The 19,430-nt window shown below is 37.2% G+C and overlaps 1 protein-coding gene across 3 annotated transcripts in view; it reads left to right on the top strand.

Moving 5' to 3' along the window:
• The first annotated feature begins 2,795 nt into the window (after positions 1–2,795).
• Positions 2,796–19,430, top strand: part of TNNI3K (TNNI3 interacting kinase) — a 345,420-nt gene continuing 328,785 nt past the window's right edge. For all 3 annotated transcript variants that reach the window (XM_056123421.1, XM_056123420.1, XM_056123422.1), the window contains exons 1-2: positions 2,796–2,892; positions 3,481–3,589. In XM_056123421.1, the coding sequence (XP_055979396.1) occupies positions 2,853–2,892; positions 3,481–3,589 (149 nt within the window). In that variant the 5' untranslated portion in view covers positions 2,796–2,852. The remainder of the gene's footprint in view (positions 2,893–3,480; positions 3,590–19,430) is intronic.

Genomic DNA, 19,430 nt, shown 5'->3' with positions numbered 1-19,430 from the left:
GTTTCAAGTTGAAAATGATAATTAATTTTAGGATGACTATTGAATTGAGACTTTTAGGTAAGTTTAGGATAAGACTTGGGTAAGAGTTTCTCTGAAGATGTTGATTGTGTTAGATTTTGGTGAGGGTGAGGGATAGGGTGCTTTTAGAGTGAGGGAATAGGTATGATTATGATTAAAGTCACGGTCACGGTCCTCCCGCTATTCATCGATTTTCTCGAGTGGGCCCAGCATCGTCTCCATTATGAAACTTGTTGTTGTTACTGTGTTTGGCATATTAAATACGTCACGGGTAGCTTGCCAGGCTTTGCCATGCAGGCGATATACTCTTGGTAGCTTGCTGGGCTCTCCAAGAGGTGCAGAGGAATCGAATGCAGCTTGGCCGGGCTGGCTGCACGCAAGGCAAACATTCTACTGCTATGCTATCACTCTAGCCCAATGTTATTCGTCGATTGCCTCGAGCAGGCCCCAGTAACGTCTCTTTCATCCTAGCCCTGAGATTATATTCAAGGCTCTTTAGGAGAATGAGACCCATCATTGTTACTGGTATTTGGCATATTTGGTACGCCACGGGGAGTTTGCCAGACTCTGCCCTGTGGGCAGGCTACATTCGATAGCCTGCAAGTTTGTCCAAAGTAGGAAAGAGACAATAAGATGTCATAAAAAAAAGTTCTGATGAGATGTCACGCGGCCGCAAATGCGGCCGCGCGGTTCCGGGATCCGGATTTTATAGTTTCTGAGTCTTGGCCGCTGATGGGATTACACGGCGCCAGGGGGCCAGGTGGTGGGTGTGACCCCCGTCTACTGGAATTTGGAGGATCTGGGTGGAAGATGCTCGACTCCAATTCGAGTAGGCTTGGAGGTCTCGGCCCCGGAACCCGCGTGGCTTTGTCCCTCTGCCAGTACCTTCATGTGTGCGGAGAGTGGTCTCAGCATGGTGGTGGCTGGTCCTGGAAGTCTTCGGCTGCTGGAGCCCTGGTCGGGGCGGGGAGGAAAGCTCTAGCCCAATGATTAAAGTAGAAAGTGAAAATTAAATATGTAGAACAGTTGTTCAATGGAAACGAATAGGTAACTTTAGGCTAGGGTTAGGGTTAGTATGTTGTTATAGTTATGCCTTATGTTTAGATATGTTTAAAATATACAATAAAAGCTAAATATTGGGTGTTTGCCAATGTAGGCTAGTAGGTAATTTTAGGCTAACATGTGGGTCAGGGGTAGTCTATGAAGTAGTTTATATTACAGGGAGACTAAGATAATGCTGGTAGATTTGGAGCATATATTTTACTATGTTTGAAGTTAGAAATCAGTGTTAAATATAGTGTGATTGTTCAGACAAGGCTATAGGTAAGATTAGGCTATGGTTTTGGTATGTTACTGTAAAGACTTGTATTGGATTAGTGTTCATTAGAGTTAGGGATAAGGTGCTTGTTAGGTCATAGGTTTGTTTTTGTTTAAAATTTAAAACTAAATCTAAACATAACATAATAGTTAAATTGAAGCTAGTAGGTTAAGTTTAGGCTTAGGACTTGGTTAGGGTTAATATAAGGAAAGAGATTGGATTAGGCTCTGATTAGAGTTAGGGTGATACCCAATAAAGAATAGGCAGAATCCTCAACAAATACTTTTCCAATGTGGTTATATAGATTGCTGACAGTAATGTTCAACAATATCTATCAGCACTAATTTAGAAATGCAAGTTAAAACAATATTGAGACGCCATCTCTTATCTGTGTAGATTGCACGCATCGATAGTATTAGGAGCAGTAGCATTTTAGAGATGGTGAATAAAGAGACCCTGAACACTGGTGGTGGGAATCTGAATAAGAGCAACCATTTTAGAAATGCTGGAGCTTTCTTATAAAGCAAAAATGGTCAAGGATGGGACTCAGGCGGTAGATTTTATGCTTGTATATATGAAACCCTTAGTTCAATCCCCAGAATTACGTGGTTCCAAATATCCCTGGAGTATGCTGGTAGCTTCCATACAGTGCATGGAGTGGCCCTGCCCTCTTCAGCACACACTGTTGTGGCCCCCATAAAAATAGAAAATGTCAATTATAACAACAGTAAAAAGCTAAAGATAGGGCTACTGTATGATTCGAAACTCTATTTTTATATTTTCTAAGATTGTTAAAACATTGAATATGGGGCTGGAGCAATAGCACAATGGTAGGGCATTTGCCTTGCAAGCCGCCAACCTGGCCGAATCGAATTCAAGTTCTCCACCTCTCTCAGAGAGCCCAGGAAGCTACCTAGACTATCTCGCCCGCATGGCAAAGCCTGGCAAGTGACCCGTGATGTATACAATACGCCAAACACAGTAACAGCAAGTCTCACAATGGAGACATTACTGGGCCTGCTCGAGCAAATCAATGAACAATGGGAGGACAGTGCTACAGTGCAGTAAAAGCATTAACACAAAGTTATATTCATGCCAGTGTTTATTGCAGCATTATATACAAGAGTGAAGACAGAGCAACCAAAGGGCGCCAAACTGGTAGGTTATTGAATAGAGAATGTATGGTATATTTATTTATAAACTGAATACTAGTCAGAATGTATGGTATATTTATTTATAAACTGAGTACTTTAAAAGGTTGAAATTTAGTCATTAATAATTAAGCAGAAGGAGGTCTTTGAAGCCCACTGATAAACCCTTCTACGATTTCACTCTTGAAAGCACACTGTATTTTGTTCTTCGTCATTGTTGCATGACAGTCTGTTTAGTAGTCAGCTTATTTTTAGCTAGACTATCAAAGTATTTTACTAATAGACTGTCACTGCACTTGAACTTGGAATCTTGTAATGTGAGGGACTGCAACTGGCCAGGAAGAAACTTCAGAAACTTCTATCTAATGGGAAATTATAAATCTAGACCAACCCAAACTTGTACTGGTAATTATTCTTTATTCTTAAATGTAACATAGCTCATTATTATAGATAACTAAGATTTAATTGAAATATTATTAATTATATGCAAGGAATATCATAGCGTATTATCTAAAGTATTGTGAAGATTATTTGAACTTGAATTATTTTTTATGGAAAACCTTTAGAGAAAGCAGAAAGTTTTTAAAGTATACTAGTTTCTCTATATGTTACTGAGAAAATTCAGTATACTGCTTAATTATAAAGGTTTTTGAAATCTGTTAAATATTTAGTAGTTAAGACACAAAAATTGTTTCCACTCGAGATCATGCTAATTAAAATGCAACGATATCTAATGAAATATAAAAATATGTTATTCTATGTAAATATACTATCCAATATCAAACCATGTCTTAATTACTATGATTCAATATGATTGTATTTTAGATGTAAATTCCTACATTTAGAACTCACAAACTAGTAATTTAAGTTAAATGTTATTGAACTCATTAGAAACGTTTTAATTATTTGTTTAAATTATTTGTATGTTGTCAGCCTGTCTACAGTTTGTGAAACCTAAGTATGATTAGTTCTGCTTGTTTTTTTTTTTACTAGATGAATGGAAGAAGAAAGTCAGTGAGTCCTACGTTATTATAATAGAAAGATTAGAAGACGACCTACAGTTAAAAGAAAAAGAACTTGCAGAGCTAAGGCATATATTTGGGTAAAGTTGTCAGTTATTTTTACCTTAAGTATATTTGTTATTTATTTTATCTCTACATTTAGCAATACAAACTATATAATCTCAGATGTAATTAATCAAGTTTTAAACCTTAGAAATTTATTCCTTCTTGATAATTCATACAACTCCTAAAATGTAAAGATCTCATCTTCTAAAAATATGATTTATTTTATTTAATCCTCCCATTGTTCACTGAAGTTTAGAGCGCTCAATTTGAGGAGATATCTTAAAAGGTAGAACATATGCCTAACATGTGCAGAGCCCTGAGTTCAAGCCTTGTACTGTATGCTTTTACTACCATCTCAAGACTGTAGAGTCCTGGTGGTGTCTGTACATGCTAATACACATCACTGGGCTAAAAACAACTGGGAGTACAAAAAGGAAGTGAAAAGAGAGGACTCAAGACTTACTGATCTGAATAATTGTTTCTAGAATTAGATCATTCTTATAAGTCATGGTACCAAGAAACAATTAGACTTCTCTTCCCAAAAGATGGTAGTTGCATTAGTATTTTGGAGCTTTTATGGTAAGACAATTAAGAAATTAAATAAATAAATAAAAACCTATTCTCAAAATCTAATCTGTTCCTTAATAGAACTGGGTATCATTATGCTCCTGTTCAACTGGATAACAGTGCATATATTGGCTTTAGGCTTTTCAGAGATCTTGTTCCAGGATAACATGAGAAAAATAATCAAGCAGAGTATCAAACCTTGGAGGTCACAAAATGAAAAGAGGGGCAAAAGCCTTATTTACACACACACATACACACACACACACACACACACACACACACACACACACAAGCAACCGTCTGAAGAAATTAAAATGGCATTGAGAAACTAGTTTTATTTTGGTGGATCAGTAAATTTAAGTTAGTTACCTGACTGAGGAAAAATTTGTGCAGGCCAGTTAATCATTTTACTTACTGCTGTATTTTGCATTTAGTGTACTCATGACCAAGAACTGTTTTACTTGAAAAACAAGTATAAAGAAGTGACCAAATGACTTTATGTTTTTTTTACATAATGAATTACACAAAGCATTTGGAAAATAGCATACAAAGCTCATATAAGTGGCAAGCAAAATTGCCCATATATAATATATAATATAATATGTGAAACATGAAATTAGTCAGTGGGTTATTAAAATTCTCACAGGTGTTTGGTTTATGGTTTAAGATAGTCAATTTTATGTGTTATTTGACTCAAAAATGATTAATTCAGTATTGACTCAGAAGATGGGATATCCTAAACTGACTTTTGCCAGTGCATGTACTCTTCTTCATTGTGTGGAAATAATTTTAAAATATTGTAGCTATAAGACTGGAATTTTGGCATAATATAATTATACTTATTAATATATTATGTAGGAAAAGAGATATATAGAGATGAAAAGTTCTCAACTCTTATTGACTCATGTATAATGGATGAAATGTGATAAAATTGAAATTGTTCTTCAACACATAAACTATAAATTCACTGTTATTATTTTTAATTTAGTATCATGTAGATAGGTTAAGGCTAGTTTAATAAGCATATCCTTTTAAGTATTAAGATGCAAGCTTGAGACGTAGTTTTGTGTGATTTTTTTTTCTCATACCACATTTACATCTGTGTATGAGAAAAAAATTCCTATAGTACCTGGTATAACTGGCTTTTCTTACATTTTCAATATACTTGTAGTAAGTGCGTTCCCCTCTTTTTCTTATTAAAATTGGGATTAAGAGGAAAGAATCAGCATGAGATGATTATAGTTCAAAGTTTGCTGTATCCAAATATTAATTTTCGTGGATAATAAGCTAAGGACTAAAAGAACTGTATCTTGTCAAGATCATAACATCAGTAAGTGCTGTAACTATGATTTGAGCCAGGTCAGCTTGTCTCCATAGAAAGAACTCTTCCTACTTACTACACTCTGCTTCTTACTTCAGGACTTCACAATCTGGTTTAGAAACACATATATAAATAACACTCACAGAAGTCAAGCTATGACAAGTGCTAAGTGGAAGGAAAAACAAGATGATTTTCAAATACAGAAAAGAGAAGATTCTGAATCTTGATGTATTCAGCAAATTTGAAAAGTATTCTTCGTAAAACACACAGTTTAGTGAAGCTAAACAGGCAAAAGTTAATGAGCCCATAAAAAGTCTAAGGAAAGCAAATGTCATGACCACTTTATTTAAATTGAATAAGAAATATGTCAGTCAGTCTGAGTGCTTTATAGTCAGGCAAATATGTTTATTAATCCAGTTTCTTCTAATAGTTGTAGCATATCATTGGGTATGTTAATTAATTTTGAGCTTGTTTTTTTTATATATAAAATATGGTTGATGATAACCTCACAGGACATTTGCAAAATTACATTAAATGTTGAAAACAAAGCCTAACCAACACACAGTAGACATTGAATAATTGGAAGTTTTTATTACTGTAATTGATAGGAAACTACAGCAGTTTGAAGTACTGGAGGCCTAATTTTAATTAAGTAGGATTAAATAGCTTTCGAAAGAGGGCCAGAGAGATTGTATAGGGGATAAGGCACTTGCCTTTCACACACTGTTTGATCCCTGGTACTGCATATGATTCCCCCCACAACTGCCAGGCGTAATCCCTGAGTGTAGGGTCAGGAGTAAGTCTTGAGCATCTTTAGGTGTGACCATATCCCTGCCCTCTCCAAAATAAATAAATTTAGGAATCAAAAAAGTTAGGTAAACATGTTTTTATATGAAAAGAATTTTTTGAAAATGAAGAAGTAAAGTGTTAGAACAATCAAGATGATGCCAAAATCTGAAATAGAAATTGTTAAAAAATGTGATGGAGTTGAATTTAAAGAATTTTCAGATGAAAGTATTAGAGGGTTCATCAAAATGATTGTCAAATTTCTTAAGAATAATATTAGAACATTTTGTGACTAGAAAGACTGTGAGATGCTGAAACCATTTAAAAAGTATAGAAATGTTCAATAACAAATCTGAGAGGCAGATTACCAACATCCTAGAATATTATGTTTTCAAGAACTAAAGACGCCTACAGTAGAGTAGCTTATAGTATTTGATAAAAGTTTAGATTTTGTGATCTACCTCAAAACTAATGAATCAAATCTTTGGAGATTGCTTTCGGAAGACCAAATTTTTAACAGATTTTCCAAGTAATATTTTGGCATGACAAAAATTATTCTTATGCTGAAGTTGAAAAATATCCATTTAGGAAAATATATAAGTTGTACTAGGAATTATTTTTGGGGGTGATATCAAAAAATTGATATAGGATATGTAAATAGAAAGCAGACAACTATAAGATGAGAGAGAGAGACAGAGAGACAGGAATTAGGAGAGCGTGTCAAAGGAATAAATAAACAAATGAACACAAAGACAGAATATAGCACTCTGCTCCATCTAATTTCACCAATGCATAGAGTATCACAAGGAGAGAGACAGCTGTGCTTAAAGTGAAGTTTGGAGGATTTTATTTTCTCTAGAATAAAATGATGGATAATGAGGAAAGAAGAGTGCCGAGAATATGAATTGTCCTGCTATTTGCTTCAAACGGCAAAATTTAAAGATAGTTGAGAAGATTTGATGAATATGAGGTCACATTTAATTGAGTAGGTAGGACATTTTTAGTATTAAATAAATGTTAGTTTCTGCCCTCATATTTGTTCATGTCTTAATATTAGGATTACTCCTGTGATGAACAACTTTGTTAATGCTGCCTGACCTTAGGCTTTCTCTAAACAGTAGTTAGATGAACTATATAGGATGCCTGAAAAAGAATATGGCACCAATCATTTACTAATGTAAATATAAGATTGTAAAGGTAGTGTAAATATAGGGTTGTCTAAGATTTGTTTTTGTTGTTTTTATAGACTTGATTTGTAGAGGAGTTTCTATATGGCATTCATAGTAGCTACAAATCCATTCATTAGAAGAAATTTTCCACACCATTATGCACCAAGGTTTCTGTCAACTCAAATACACAATCTTCCTGGGATAGCTTTCACCCACAATAAACTATAGAATAAAACAGTACTAAAATTACACAAGACAAAAAGAAATAAACCATTATCTTGCTTATGCCAGTTGATAGCTGCTCAGAAGTGAGACCTTGCAAAAAACAACAGAAGTGAAGTTTATTCATCTTACAAAGTAAAGTTGCTGCACTAAAAATTGTTTGGGGTACAAAAAATAAATGAGAAAATAGATGAGGAAGGAAAAAAAAACAAAAGGAAAACAGAAGTGCTACTTTGGAAAACCATTATTTGATTATTTTGTCCTCTCAGCTATACTATACCTGATTACCTTTATCAATACAACACTCAGAGGGTTTGTTTATTTGGAGTTCTCGCCTCTAGTATATGTTTACTAAACACAACATTATCTTTTTGTTCATTTGGTTTTTGGGCCACACCCAGTTATGTTCATGGTTTACTCTTGGCTCTGCACTCAGAGATCACTTCTGGTGGGCTTGGGACCAAGTGTGGTACTGTGGATAGAATCCACATGCAAGGCAAGCACCCAACTTGCTATACTCTCACTCTGGTCCCCAAAGTCTTATATGATCTATTTGTTTATTTTTTATTTGCTTTTTGGGCCACACCTAGTGATGATCAGTGGTTACTCCTATTTCTGCACTCAGGGATCACTCCTGGTGGTACTGGTAGGGGATGTTAGGGATTAAATTTGGTTTGGTCATGTACAAGGCAAGCACCTTACCTGATGGACTATCTTTCCTGTCTCTGATTAAACCTATTTAAATCCCATAATATTTCTGACATAAAAATTGTTTCAATTGCATCTTTAACTATTGTTGTTCTGTCATTACCAAATGTGTTTATTGGTTGAATAAATTGATCATTGGCGAATGAATATACTTTATATTCTAAGTTTGCATATTTATTCTGGAGAATATTGAAAAATTCACTTCTGAATATTTCTTGGTAATTAATCTTGAGAACATATCTTACTGATAATTTTCTATTTGTATTGTTGAAGAAAAAATTAGCAATAGCCATAAAGATGTCATAAGAAGTTGCAACTAGTCATTTAAACTGAGAAATTAGGTGATTCATTGCAAATGCATAGTTTTCTTATACATTCTTTGCTTTTCTTTAAATTTCAGCCAATGAGTTAATTAAAAGACTGTATCTATCTATCTGCATATTTTGGACAGAAGTGTGTTATTTCTTTTGCCAGCTGTTCAAATGTTATATTTTAATAAGCTCCCACTTGTGGTCATGTCAGATATCTTCTGAAAAGGATGAGATCATGAGAAAGAAGTTTAATTGGATCACAAAACTGCATACTTTTCTGGATAAAAGGTGAAGGCGAAGAAAAGAGTTCATTATGCTACAAGAAGGAAAGTAACCTTTGGGTACAGAACTCCCATTTTTTAATGATTAAGGACAGAATTTACTATTAGAAGTAGATTCATAATAGTGAGCTCATTTTAATTAGGAACTTCATCCATGCCCTAGCAAGCACTATGAACTCATTAGAATATGTTAAGTCACAGTAAGTCATGGCAAGTGATGAAAATGTAAAGGGAAATTAAAAAATAAATTCAGCTTAAGGTATTAGAATACATAAATGTTGCTCATGGTATTGAATTTGACATACAAATTTACATTAGGAGAGAAAAATAAGAGAAAAAGACTTTCTCTTAGGAAGGATTTCCTTAAACTCCTGAACATTTTAAGTGCATCTATCAAAATAGAAACAGTTAGGATTCAAATCTAGCCTCCAAAGTAACTCACTAAAATTTACATTGCAATCATTAAAGCTAAGATAAAATTTTTTACTATTAAAATTATATTTTACTGTGGTATTTGGCAGTCTTTTATCTGTTGATTTACTTTGTTGCCATTAGATGTTGCCTGCATATCGTGAGGATAGAATTCAAGAGGAGAACAAAAGCAACAATCAGTAGCTCAGTTTTAAGCAAGGAATCTAGTACTGTACACTAGGTCATATCGATGGTCAAGTCTAGTTTAAGATTCCTTGAGTTAAGGAATAATAGGAGTTGAGCAATTTTTCAATATAATTTCTGCATTAAATTTTAGTTATGTGAACAACACACATTTATGATGTGGTTTTTAAATAAAGTAATTGATTTTAGTAATTATATTTTATGTTTAGTCAGAATTTATTTTCTTTGCAAAGCTAAACAAAACTAGAAATCTGTACTAATTCTACTTAGCGTGCATATTCCTAGGGCTGATTCAGTTAACAATCTGAGAATTAGTAACTGGTTTATATCAGGTAAACTTTTCAAAATAACTTGGCCAAGGAAAATTTGATTTCTGGCACTGACTGTCATCTTCTGCACAGTGTCAGGAGTGATCACTGAGCACAGAGTCAGGAATAAGCTTTGAGCACATCCAGGTATGGCCCAAAAAGTAAGAAAGGAAAAGAACATACTGGATATTAAATGTGTGTTTTGCCAGACTTGTTGAATTCTTCATCATGGTTAACTACTGAAGAAAAATAAGTAATTATAACTATCTCTAAAATTATTTTAAGCTTAGCATTTTATTCCCTTTGAATCTGTTGTTATTTCAATTTTTCTGTTGTTAAAAATGGCACCCTCTTGTAATGATGCCTCTTAACTTGTATAACAAAACAGCTTCCAATAGTTGTTCTCCATCGCTGATAAGCACTAGATATCACAATAGTGGATTTGGTGACTGCTTTTGTTGGTATTTTTTTGGGGGGAGGAGGTATCATATCAAAGGTATTCAGGGACTATTCTTGTTTCTGTGCTCAGTAGTGATCCTTTTGATACTCAGGGGATCAAATACAGCACTGACCAGCTACCTTTCAAAAAATGTGAAGACAAGGGCTGATATTTCCAGAAGCCGGACAGAGTCACTGTAAACAGAATATTTATAATTTTAGAAACTATTCTTGAAATCAGGAGATTTTATTTCAAGTGGGAGATTTTGATGTATACCAAAATTGGTTTAAAAATTCTCCTAAGATATCCCAAGATTTAGTCTATCTCAGGGAGAAAAGGAAAATTTACCTTATTTCTTTAATTTTTTTCTCAAGCTGATTTAATAAAATTAATCCAGACAGATTAGTAAGGAAAAAAATCAATCTTATTTTACACATATGAATGCTTTTATATATAAGGGATCTAAGGAAGGAAAGGTAAAATGTAAAATGAGTAGGATAAATAAAATATAAAATGAAAAGCTACAGGATAGGAAACTGGGACTTTTACAGAGTGGAGGGGAACTCACATGATGAAGAGAATGTACCGTACAAAATCCTAAAAAAACCCTGATGTTCTGGAATGGATGTTCACCCTAGCATCTAGTTGTTTGGAGGCATAAAGTTTATTTGTTTTGATGGGATGTTGTGGGTATTAGAGTAAGGTGGGGAGATGGGGTTCAAAAGCAATTGAATGGGTACGACACTTGCCTTGAACATACATGATGGATTAGGGTTCCATCTTTGGTGCCATGTACGGTTTACTAACTACCACGAGAAATGATTTCTGAGCACAGTCAAGAGTAAACTGAGTACACTGGTTGCTGCCCAATACCCATCTCCAAAATAAATAAATAAATAAATAACTTCAATAAAATTAGTAAACAAAGATTACCTTGTTAATCCCTCCCAGCATACTTTGTCTATTTGACAAGCACTGCTCATGGGTTCATGTGGCACCAGGAAATCAAAATCAAGGCTTCCCATAGGCAAATCATATGCTCCAGCTGCTTAGAAAGGTTTTTTATGATGACTATCAACCCACATTCTGAACATAATCCCCAACTTGCATTCTTCTTGGTAGATATTATTGTGAGAAAGTTCCCTTTGCATCTACATGGCCTTGATTGATTTATCATAAACTAACACACCTGTCAATGTGGTATATTTCAGTCTATTCTGAATGACTCAAGGAATCCTAAATTTCAACTACAAAAGAAATTTGCACATAAGCAAATGGTGAAAGGTCTTGGGCACTTTGGGAGTGGTAGATGTGGTCACTATACATCAAAAACATAAATGATCCTGGTTTTAAGAGGATGCTCCATACATTGAAAGAAAACAGAAAACTTGCTGACACTGCCATCATTGTTGCTCTGAATGTGTGTTAATGTCTCCTATGAGATGCAGGCCATTTTCCGCTGACATGACTGATGAACAAATACTTGTTAAGGAATCTACAATCTACTTGAAGAATAATTTTGGGAGAAGGAGGGAACACACCAGTAGTACTCAAGTCTGATTCCTGGCTCTGTGCTCAGGTGTTCAGGTATCATTCCTCGCAGGGTTTGGGGACCATATGTGGTGCTAGGGGGCAAGCCCTAGAAAGCATCCTCTCTGCTGTACTATCTCTCTGGCCCTTGAAGAATGATTTTAAGACAAGAAGATGGTTCAGGGATGAAGGGATGAAGGTTACATCCAATGTATACACAAAAGCCAGTTTGTTGCAAGTTGTTACATTAGCTAAAATAATAAAAAAATATTTGAGGGCCACACTGGGCAATGCTCAGGGCTAAGTCCTGGTTCTGTGTTCAGGAATCACTCCTGTCAGGGTTCAGTAAACCATATGGAGTGTTAGGGCTCAATCAAGCCTGGGTGGGCACATGCAATGCTCACCCACAATACTATTGCTCTGGCCCTAATAGATATTTTTTAAAGGAAAAACATGTTCTCAGTTGTTGGATAACATTCAGTTGTCCTTGCTCCTTGTTGAGTTACTCCTACAACAGTGCTCCTGAAGCACATCCAATTTCATGAAGTACTAATAATCCTATATTGCCTTTTCTCTTTACTTTATATCCTTTGCATGGTTTATTTAGCAATGTACTGTTTTGTATAGACACAGGAAGACAGTTATGAGAGTTAATTGACTCCAAATAATATTTACTCCTGGGCATTCATCATATCTACTTGACTGAAGACTCAGTTGTCCTTAGTTCCTAAAACCCCCAAAAAGAGGGTCCCAGAAAGGGACAAGGATGGACCCAAGGGAAAGCTGTAAGCAACTCTGACATTGGAAGGGGACAAGCTAAGTGCCATTAGTATAATAAGTTAATAGCATGGTCAAGAAATAAACTCTGTCATGACCCAAAAATAAGTAACTGAATAAGGTCCCTGATGGGGTTAGTAAAGAGTAACCTGGTCTGAGGACTATAGTCTGGGATATATACCAAGATGTCCCCAGGAAGAGTTAACCTTTAAGCTTAAGCCCTATTTCTGTGTTCCCCTGTCATTCATTTCTCCGTCAACATGGGTCAGTCAGGGGAATGGTTCTTGGCCACTGAATGCTCGAGTCCCTCACACCCACACTTTTTTGAAACATACACAGTGAACCAGAAAATAATAGTAATGAAAAATATGATTTACTGATCACACAGCCTGTGCTCAGTATTATAGTATGGACTTAACTTCATTTACAGCAAGGTTATGTTTATTATTTAAATCATTTTAAAATTGAAGATATTAAGACTAAAATAGATTAAATAACTTGGAAAATAATTTGGAACCACTTAAAAGGCAGAAGTAGTATAAGATATATATTCTGGTAATACCAAGCTCTATTTTTTTTTATGTAAGAGTACTACTATTTATTGAGCCACTGATTAGGCTGATTGAATTGGGCATGAAGTCCACCTTACTTTTTTGTTGCTTTTCATTTTTTATCATTTTATTTATTGAATCATCATGAGATCAGTTATAAATCTTTCAGATTTAAGTCTTAGTCACACAATGAAACACCCGTACTTTCACCAGTTACCATTCCCCACCAACAACAACCCCAGTATACTCTCATCCCACACCCTCCCCCTACCTGTGGGGCAGAAGATTTTCACATTACTCTCTCTCTACTTTGATTACATTCAATATTTTGACACCAGACCCACCATTATTATTTGGGATTTTACCCCAACATTCAGATCTGCCGAAAAGGCAACAGTAGACAATTTGTTTTCTGTTGAGAGTTATGAATGACATATGATGTTGCATGGCTGCAGTAGTGGTTACACGATTTTGAAATTCTGAAATTTTAACACTTAAATCTGAAGGGATTTCTGCCAAAACCTGCTGGGTTCCAAGATTTGTTCCTGTGTCTCTGGGATCATGGCCTTTAAGCAGCGTGATCAGGAGGCAGATAGGCCGTTCATGGGTGGCAACTAAGAGTCTTGTTAGGACGGGGAAGAAAGGATCGTCCCCACCTCCATCCCGTGAGGCCCCACGTGTCTCATGACTATGGGCCCAAACCTAACTGTCCTCTGGCCTCTGGAAGATGGTGGCCACCGGGCTGCCAGGGGGAACATGCCAAGGCACAAAACCTATTCCCACCTAGGTGGCCCAGCGCCAGTAACCTACTGCAGGAACTGGAAGCATTTCTGCCAAAAACCACTGGATTCCAATTTTTATTTCTGAGTCTCTGGGATCATAGCCATTAAGAGGCTTGATGAGGAGCCAGAGAGGTTGTTTGTGGGCGGCGACTTGGGGTCTTGTTGGGATGGGGTGGAAAGGACCTGCTCCACCCCCATCCGGTGAGGCCCCACGTGTTTCATAACTGTGGGCCCAAACCTGCCTGTCCAAAGGCCTCTGGTGGTCGACAGCCACCGAGCTGCCAAGGGGAAGCAGGTGGAGGGTTAGAACCCTTTGCCCCCTGGGGTGGCCCAGTGTGTATTTACAAGAGTCCAGCAGTGCTCTATCTCTCCCGCCTCCCGCATTCGGTAGTCTCACGTCACTTCCCCCACACGGGGAGGTCGAGGGAGAGGTAAGCGAAGGAAAGAATGAGGGCCAGGCTGGTCAGTATCAATTGTAGTTCATTCCAATCTTCACTCTCACCTCTGACTCTGCCCTCTGGAACCAGAGCGTCTGAGCCTGAGCCCGTGCCTCAGCCTGAGCCTCAGCCTGAGCCTCAGTCTCTGCTCTCTTGATCCCAAGATCCCTCTGAGCTTACAGTGTTAGTTTATATAGCAATCATGTAGGATGGTGACACAAAGGTGGGATGAACATTAACAAATCAGCAAAGAGGTAAGACCACTCCTCGAGATTAAATCAAGGATAAAATCTCATCTAAAGAGATTATTCCAGATTATAGGAGATCTGCTCAAGGGTGGGATCCCAACAAGTGTATGTTCTTTCCTCAGCTAGTAATCTACTTAAATAGTTGTAGTAAATCCACTTCCAATATTTCTAGCAATGTCATTCTGTATGAGCACAGACACTTGATCACTTGATATCCTGTTACCCATCAATTTGCTCAAGCGGGAGCCAGCAATGTCTCCATTCATCCCTATTGTGTGCTAGCATAGCCCAATGACATCTGCTCGTTCTAGGAACATGAAGAGCCTCAAGCCAATCGTTCAGGGTCTTGACAAAGAAGTCTCACCATCTCGTAGGTGGGTGGCCATGCGATCTATTTTTTCCCCCTTTATTTTATTTTATTTTATTTTTTTTACAGTTGTAAATTTATAATTTTTTGTGCTTTGGTTTCAATTATACAATGATCAGATACCCATCCCTCCACCAGTGCCCATTTTCCAACACCATGGATAATATCCCTCCCACCCCCATCCCCCTATCCCCACTATCTCTGTGGCAGGGCAATCCCCTGTGTTCTCTCTCTCCTTTTGGGTGTTGTGGTCTGCAAAAGAGGCATTGAGTGGCAAACATGTTCAGTCCATAGTCTACTTTCGACATGCATCTCCCCTCCTGGTAGGATTCTCCAAACATCCTTTATTTGGTGCTCCCTTCTCTATCTGAACAGCCCTTTCCTCTAGGATGCCCGGCTGGCCTCTAAGTTATGGAGTAATCCTCCTGGTGCTGATCTCAGCTATTCTTGGGTATTAATCTCATACTTTGTTACTTTATATCCCCGAGATGAATGCAATCTTTCTATGTCTATCCCTCTCTTTCTGACTCATTTCGCTTAGCATGATACTTTCCATATTGTACCACTTGTATGTAAATTTCATGACTTCATCTTTTCTAACAGCTACATAGTACTCCATTGTGTAGATGTACCAAAGTTTCTTTAACCAGTCATCTGTTCGTGGGCATTCAGGTTTCTTCCAGTTTCTGGCTATTGTAAAGAGTGCTGCAATGAACAAACAAGTGCAGATGTCACTTCGACTATACATTTTTGCCTCTCTGGGATATATTCCCAGGAGTGGTATTGCTGGGTCAAATGGGAGCTCAATTTCTAATTTTTTGAGAATCGTCCATACTGTTTTCCAGAAGGGCTGAACCAGTCGACATTCCCACCTACAGTGAAGGAGTGTCCCTTTCTCGCCACATCCACGCCAGCATCGGTTGCTTTTGTTCTTTTGAATGTGGGCCAGTCTCTGTGGTGTGAGATGGTATCTCATTGTGGTTTTGATCTGCATCTCCCTGATGATTAATGATGTAGAGCATTTTCTCATGTGCTTTTTTGCCATTCGAATTTCTTCTTTGAGAAAGTTTCTGTTCATTTCATTGCCCCATTTTTGGATGGGGTTGGATGTTTTCTTCTTGTGGAGTTTAACCAGTATTTTGTATATCTTGGATATCAACCCCTTGTCAGATGTGTATTCGGTGAATATCCTTTCCCATTCTGTAGACTGTCTTTGTATTTTGGTCACTGTTTCTTTGGAGGTGCAGAAGCTTCTTAGTTTAAGATAGTCCCATTTATCTATCCCTATTTTCACTTGCTCGGCCAGTGGCGTGGCATCTTTGAAGATAACATTAGCTTCAATGTCATGGAGGGTTTTGCCAACTTTATCTTCAATGTACCTTATGGTTTCTGGTCTGATGTTGAGGTCTTTAGTCCATTTTGATCTTACTTTTGTACATGGTGTTAGGGAGAGTTCTGAGCCTATTTTTTTGCATGTAGCCCTCCAGTGATGCCAACACAATTTATTAAAGAGGCTTTCCTTACTCCACTTCACATTACTTGCACCTTTATCAAAGATTAGATGAGCATATGATTGAGGGGAGATGTCAGTGTATTCAACCCTGTTCCATTGGTCTACAGTTCTGCCTTTGTTCCAGTACCATGCTGTTTTAATTATTACTGCCTTATAGTAGAATTTGAAGTTAGGGAGGTTGATTCCTCCCATTTTCTTTTTCCCAAGAATTGCTTTAGCTATTCGTGGGGGCTTATTGTTCCATATGAATTTCAGGAGTGTTTGCTCCATTTCTTTGAAGAATGTCATGGGTATCCTTATAGGGATTGCATTGAATTTATACAATGCTTTCGGTAGTATTGCCATTTTGACAATGTTAAGTCTCCCGACCAATGAGCAGGGGATATCTTTCCATTTCCTCATGTCCTCTTTTATTTCCTGAAGTAGCGTTTTGTAGTTTTCTTTGTACAGGTCCTTTACTTCCTTAGTTAAGCTGATTCCTAGGTACTTGATTTTCTGGGGCACAATTGTGAATGGGATTGTTTTTTTCATGTTGCTTTCTTCTCTCTCACTGTTTGCGTATAGGAAAGCCATGGACTTTTGGGTATTGATTTTATAACCTGCAACTTTACTATACGAGTCTATTGTTTCTAGGAGTTTTTTGGTGGAAGTTATTGGGTTCTCTAAGTAGAGTATCATATCATCTGCGAATAGTGAGTGCTTGATTTCTTCCTTTCCTACCTGAATGCCCTTAATATCTTTTTCCTGCCTAATCGCTATTGCAAGTACTTCCAGTACTATATTGAACAGCAGTGGAGAGAGTGGGCATCCCTGTCTCATCCCTGATCTTAGAGGGAAGGCTCTCAGTTTTTCCCCATTGAGTATGATGCTTGCTGTAGGCTTGTGGTAGATGGCTTTAATTATGTTGAGGAAGGTCCCCTCTATACCCATTTTGGCTAGGGTTTTCATCATAAAGGGGTGCTGGATCTTATCAAATGCTTTCTCTGCATCTATTGATATGATCATATGCTTTTTATCTTTTCTTTTGTTGATATGGTGGATTATGTTGATTGATTTCCGAATGTTAAACCATCCTTGCATCCCTGGGATGAATCCTACTTGGTCATGGTGTATGATCTTTTTGATGAGTAGTTGAATTCTATTTGCTAGTAGTTTGTTGAGGATCTTTGCATCTGTGTTCATCAGGGATATCGGCCTGTAATTCTCTTTCTTTGTGGTATCTCTGTCTGCTTTTGGTATCAGTGTGATATTTGCTTCGTAGAAACTGTTCGGAAGTGTTTTTGATATTTCAATTTCGTGGAAAAGCTTAAAGAGGATTGGGAGTAAGTCCTCTTTAAAGATTTGGAAGAATTCACTAGTGAATCCATCCGGGCCAGGACTTTTGTGCTTGGGGAGACTTTTAATTACCATTTCAATTTCCTTGGTGGTGATAGGTCTGTTCAGGTATTCCAGGTCTTCTTGGTTCAGCCTTGGGAGTCTGTAGGAGTCTAGGAATTTATCCATTTCCTCGAGGTTTTGATGTTCCGTGGCATAAAGCTTCTCAAAGTACTCCCTGAGGATCCTCTGAATTTCTGTGGTTTCTGTTGTAATGACCCCCTTTTCATTTCTGATTTGGTTTATTAGGGTTTTCTCTCTCCCTTTATTTGTGAGTTTTGCTAGAGGCTTATCGATCTTGTTAATTTTCTCAAAGAACCAGCTTTTGGTTTCATTGATCTTTCGGATTGTTTTTTGGGTTTCCATCTCGTTAATCTCTGCTCTGAGTTTTATTATTTCCTTTCTCCTGTTCGGGTTGTGCTCCTTTTTTTGGTCCTTCTCCAAGCTCTTAAGCTGTGAGGTTAGGTTACTTATGTGTGCTCGCTCCTCCTTCCTGAGGAATGCTTGTAGAGCTATAAACTTTCCTCTTAACAAAGCCTTTGCTGTGTCCCATAAGTTTTGGTAACTTGTGTTCTCATTTTCATTCGTTTCTAGGAATCTTTTGATTTCCTCTTTGATTTCCTGTCTAATCCACTCGTTGTTCAATAGTGCACTGTTTAATTTCCAGGTGTTTGATTTAGTTTTCTGTTTTTGTGTGTGATTTACTTCTAATTTCAGCGCATTATGGTCTGAGAAGATTGTTGATACAATCTCTACCTTCTTAATTTTATGGAGGCATGTTTTGTGGCTCAGCATGTGGTCTATCTTGGAGAATGTTCCATGTACGCTTGAGAAGAATGTGTATTCAGCTTTTTGTGGATGAAGTGTCCTGTACATATCTACTAAGTCCCTATCTTCCATTGTTTCCCTCAAATGAATTATGTCCTTGCTAAGCTTGAGTCTGGTTGATCTATCAAGAGGTGACAAAGCAGTGTTGAAGTCTCCCACTAGTATTGTGTTGCTATTGATGTCTTTTTCCAAATCTATGAGTAGTTGTTTTAAGCACTTTGCTGGTCTCTCATTAGGTGCATATACATTTATTATTGTAAGTTCTTCCTGTTGTACAGATCCTTTGATCAATAAGAAATGGCCTTCACTGTCTCTTATGACCTTCCTCACTCTGAAATCGATGTGTTCTGATATAAGGATGGCTACCCCAGCTTTTTTATGGGAGCTGTTTGCCTGTAGGATTGTTTTCCAGCCTTTGACTCTGAGTCTGTGTTTGCTTTGACTATTGAGATGCGTTTCTTGCAGGCAGCAGAATTTTGGGTTCAATTCTCTAATCCATCCTGCCACTCTATGTCTTTTAATTGGTGCGTTTAGCCCATTGACATTGAGAGAGATTATTGTTATGGGATTTTGTCCCATTGTTCTGTTAAAATTTGGTGTATTTGAGGGGCCTTTCTTGCCTTAAAGTAGCCCATTTAGTTGTTCTTGTAACCATGGTTTTGAGTCTATGAAGTTCCTGAGCTGTTGTTTGTCTGTGAAACTGTGTGTTGTTCCTTCTATTATGAATGAGAGTCTTGCTGGG

This window comes from Sorex fumeus, unplaced genomic scaffold, assembly GCF_029834395.1.
Source record: "Sorex fumeus unplaced genomic scaffold, SorFum_2.1 ptg000047l, whole genome shotgun sequence".
In the NCBI taxonomy this organism is placed as follows: Eukaryota; Metazoa; Chordata; class Mammalia; order Eulipotyphla; family Soricidae; genus Sorex; species Sorex fumeus.
Note: the sequence above shows the minus strand (reverse complement) of the source record. Positions and strands in the feature narration are given on the sequence as shown.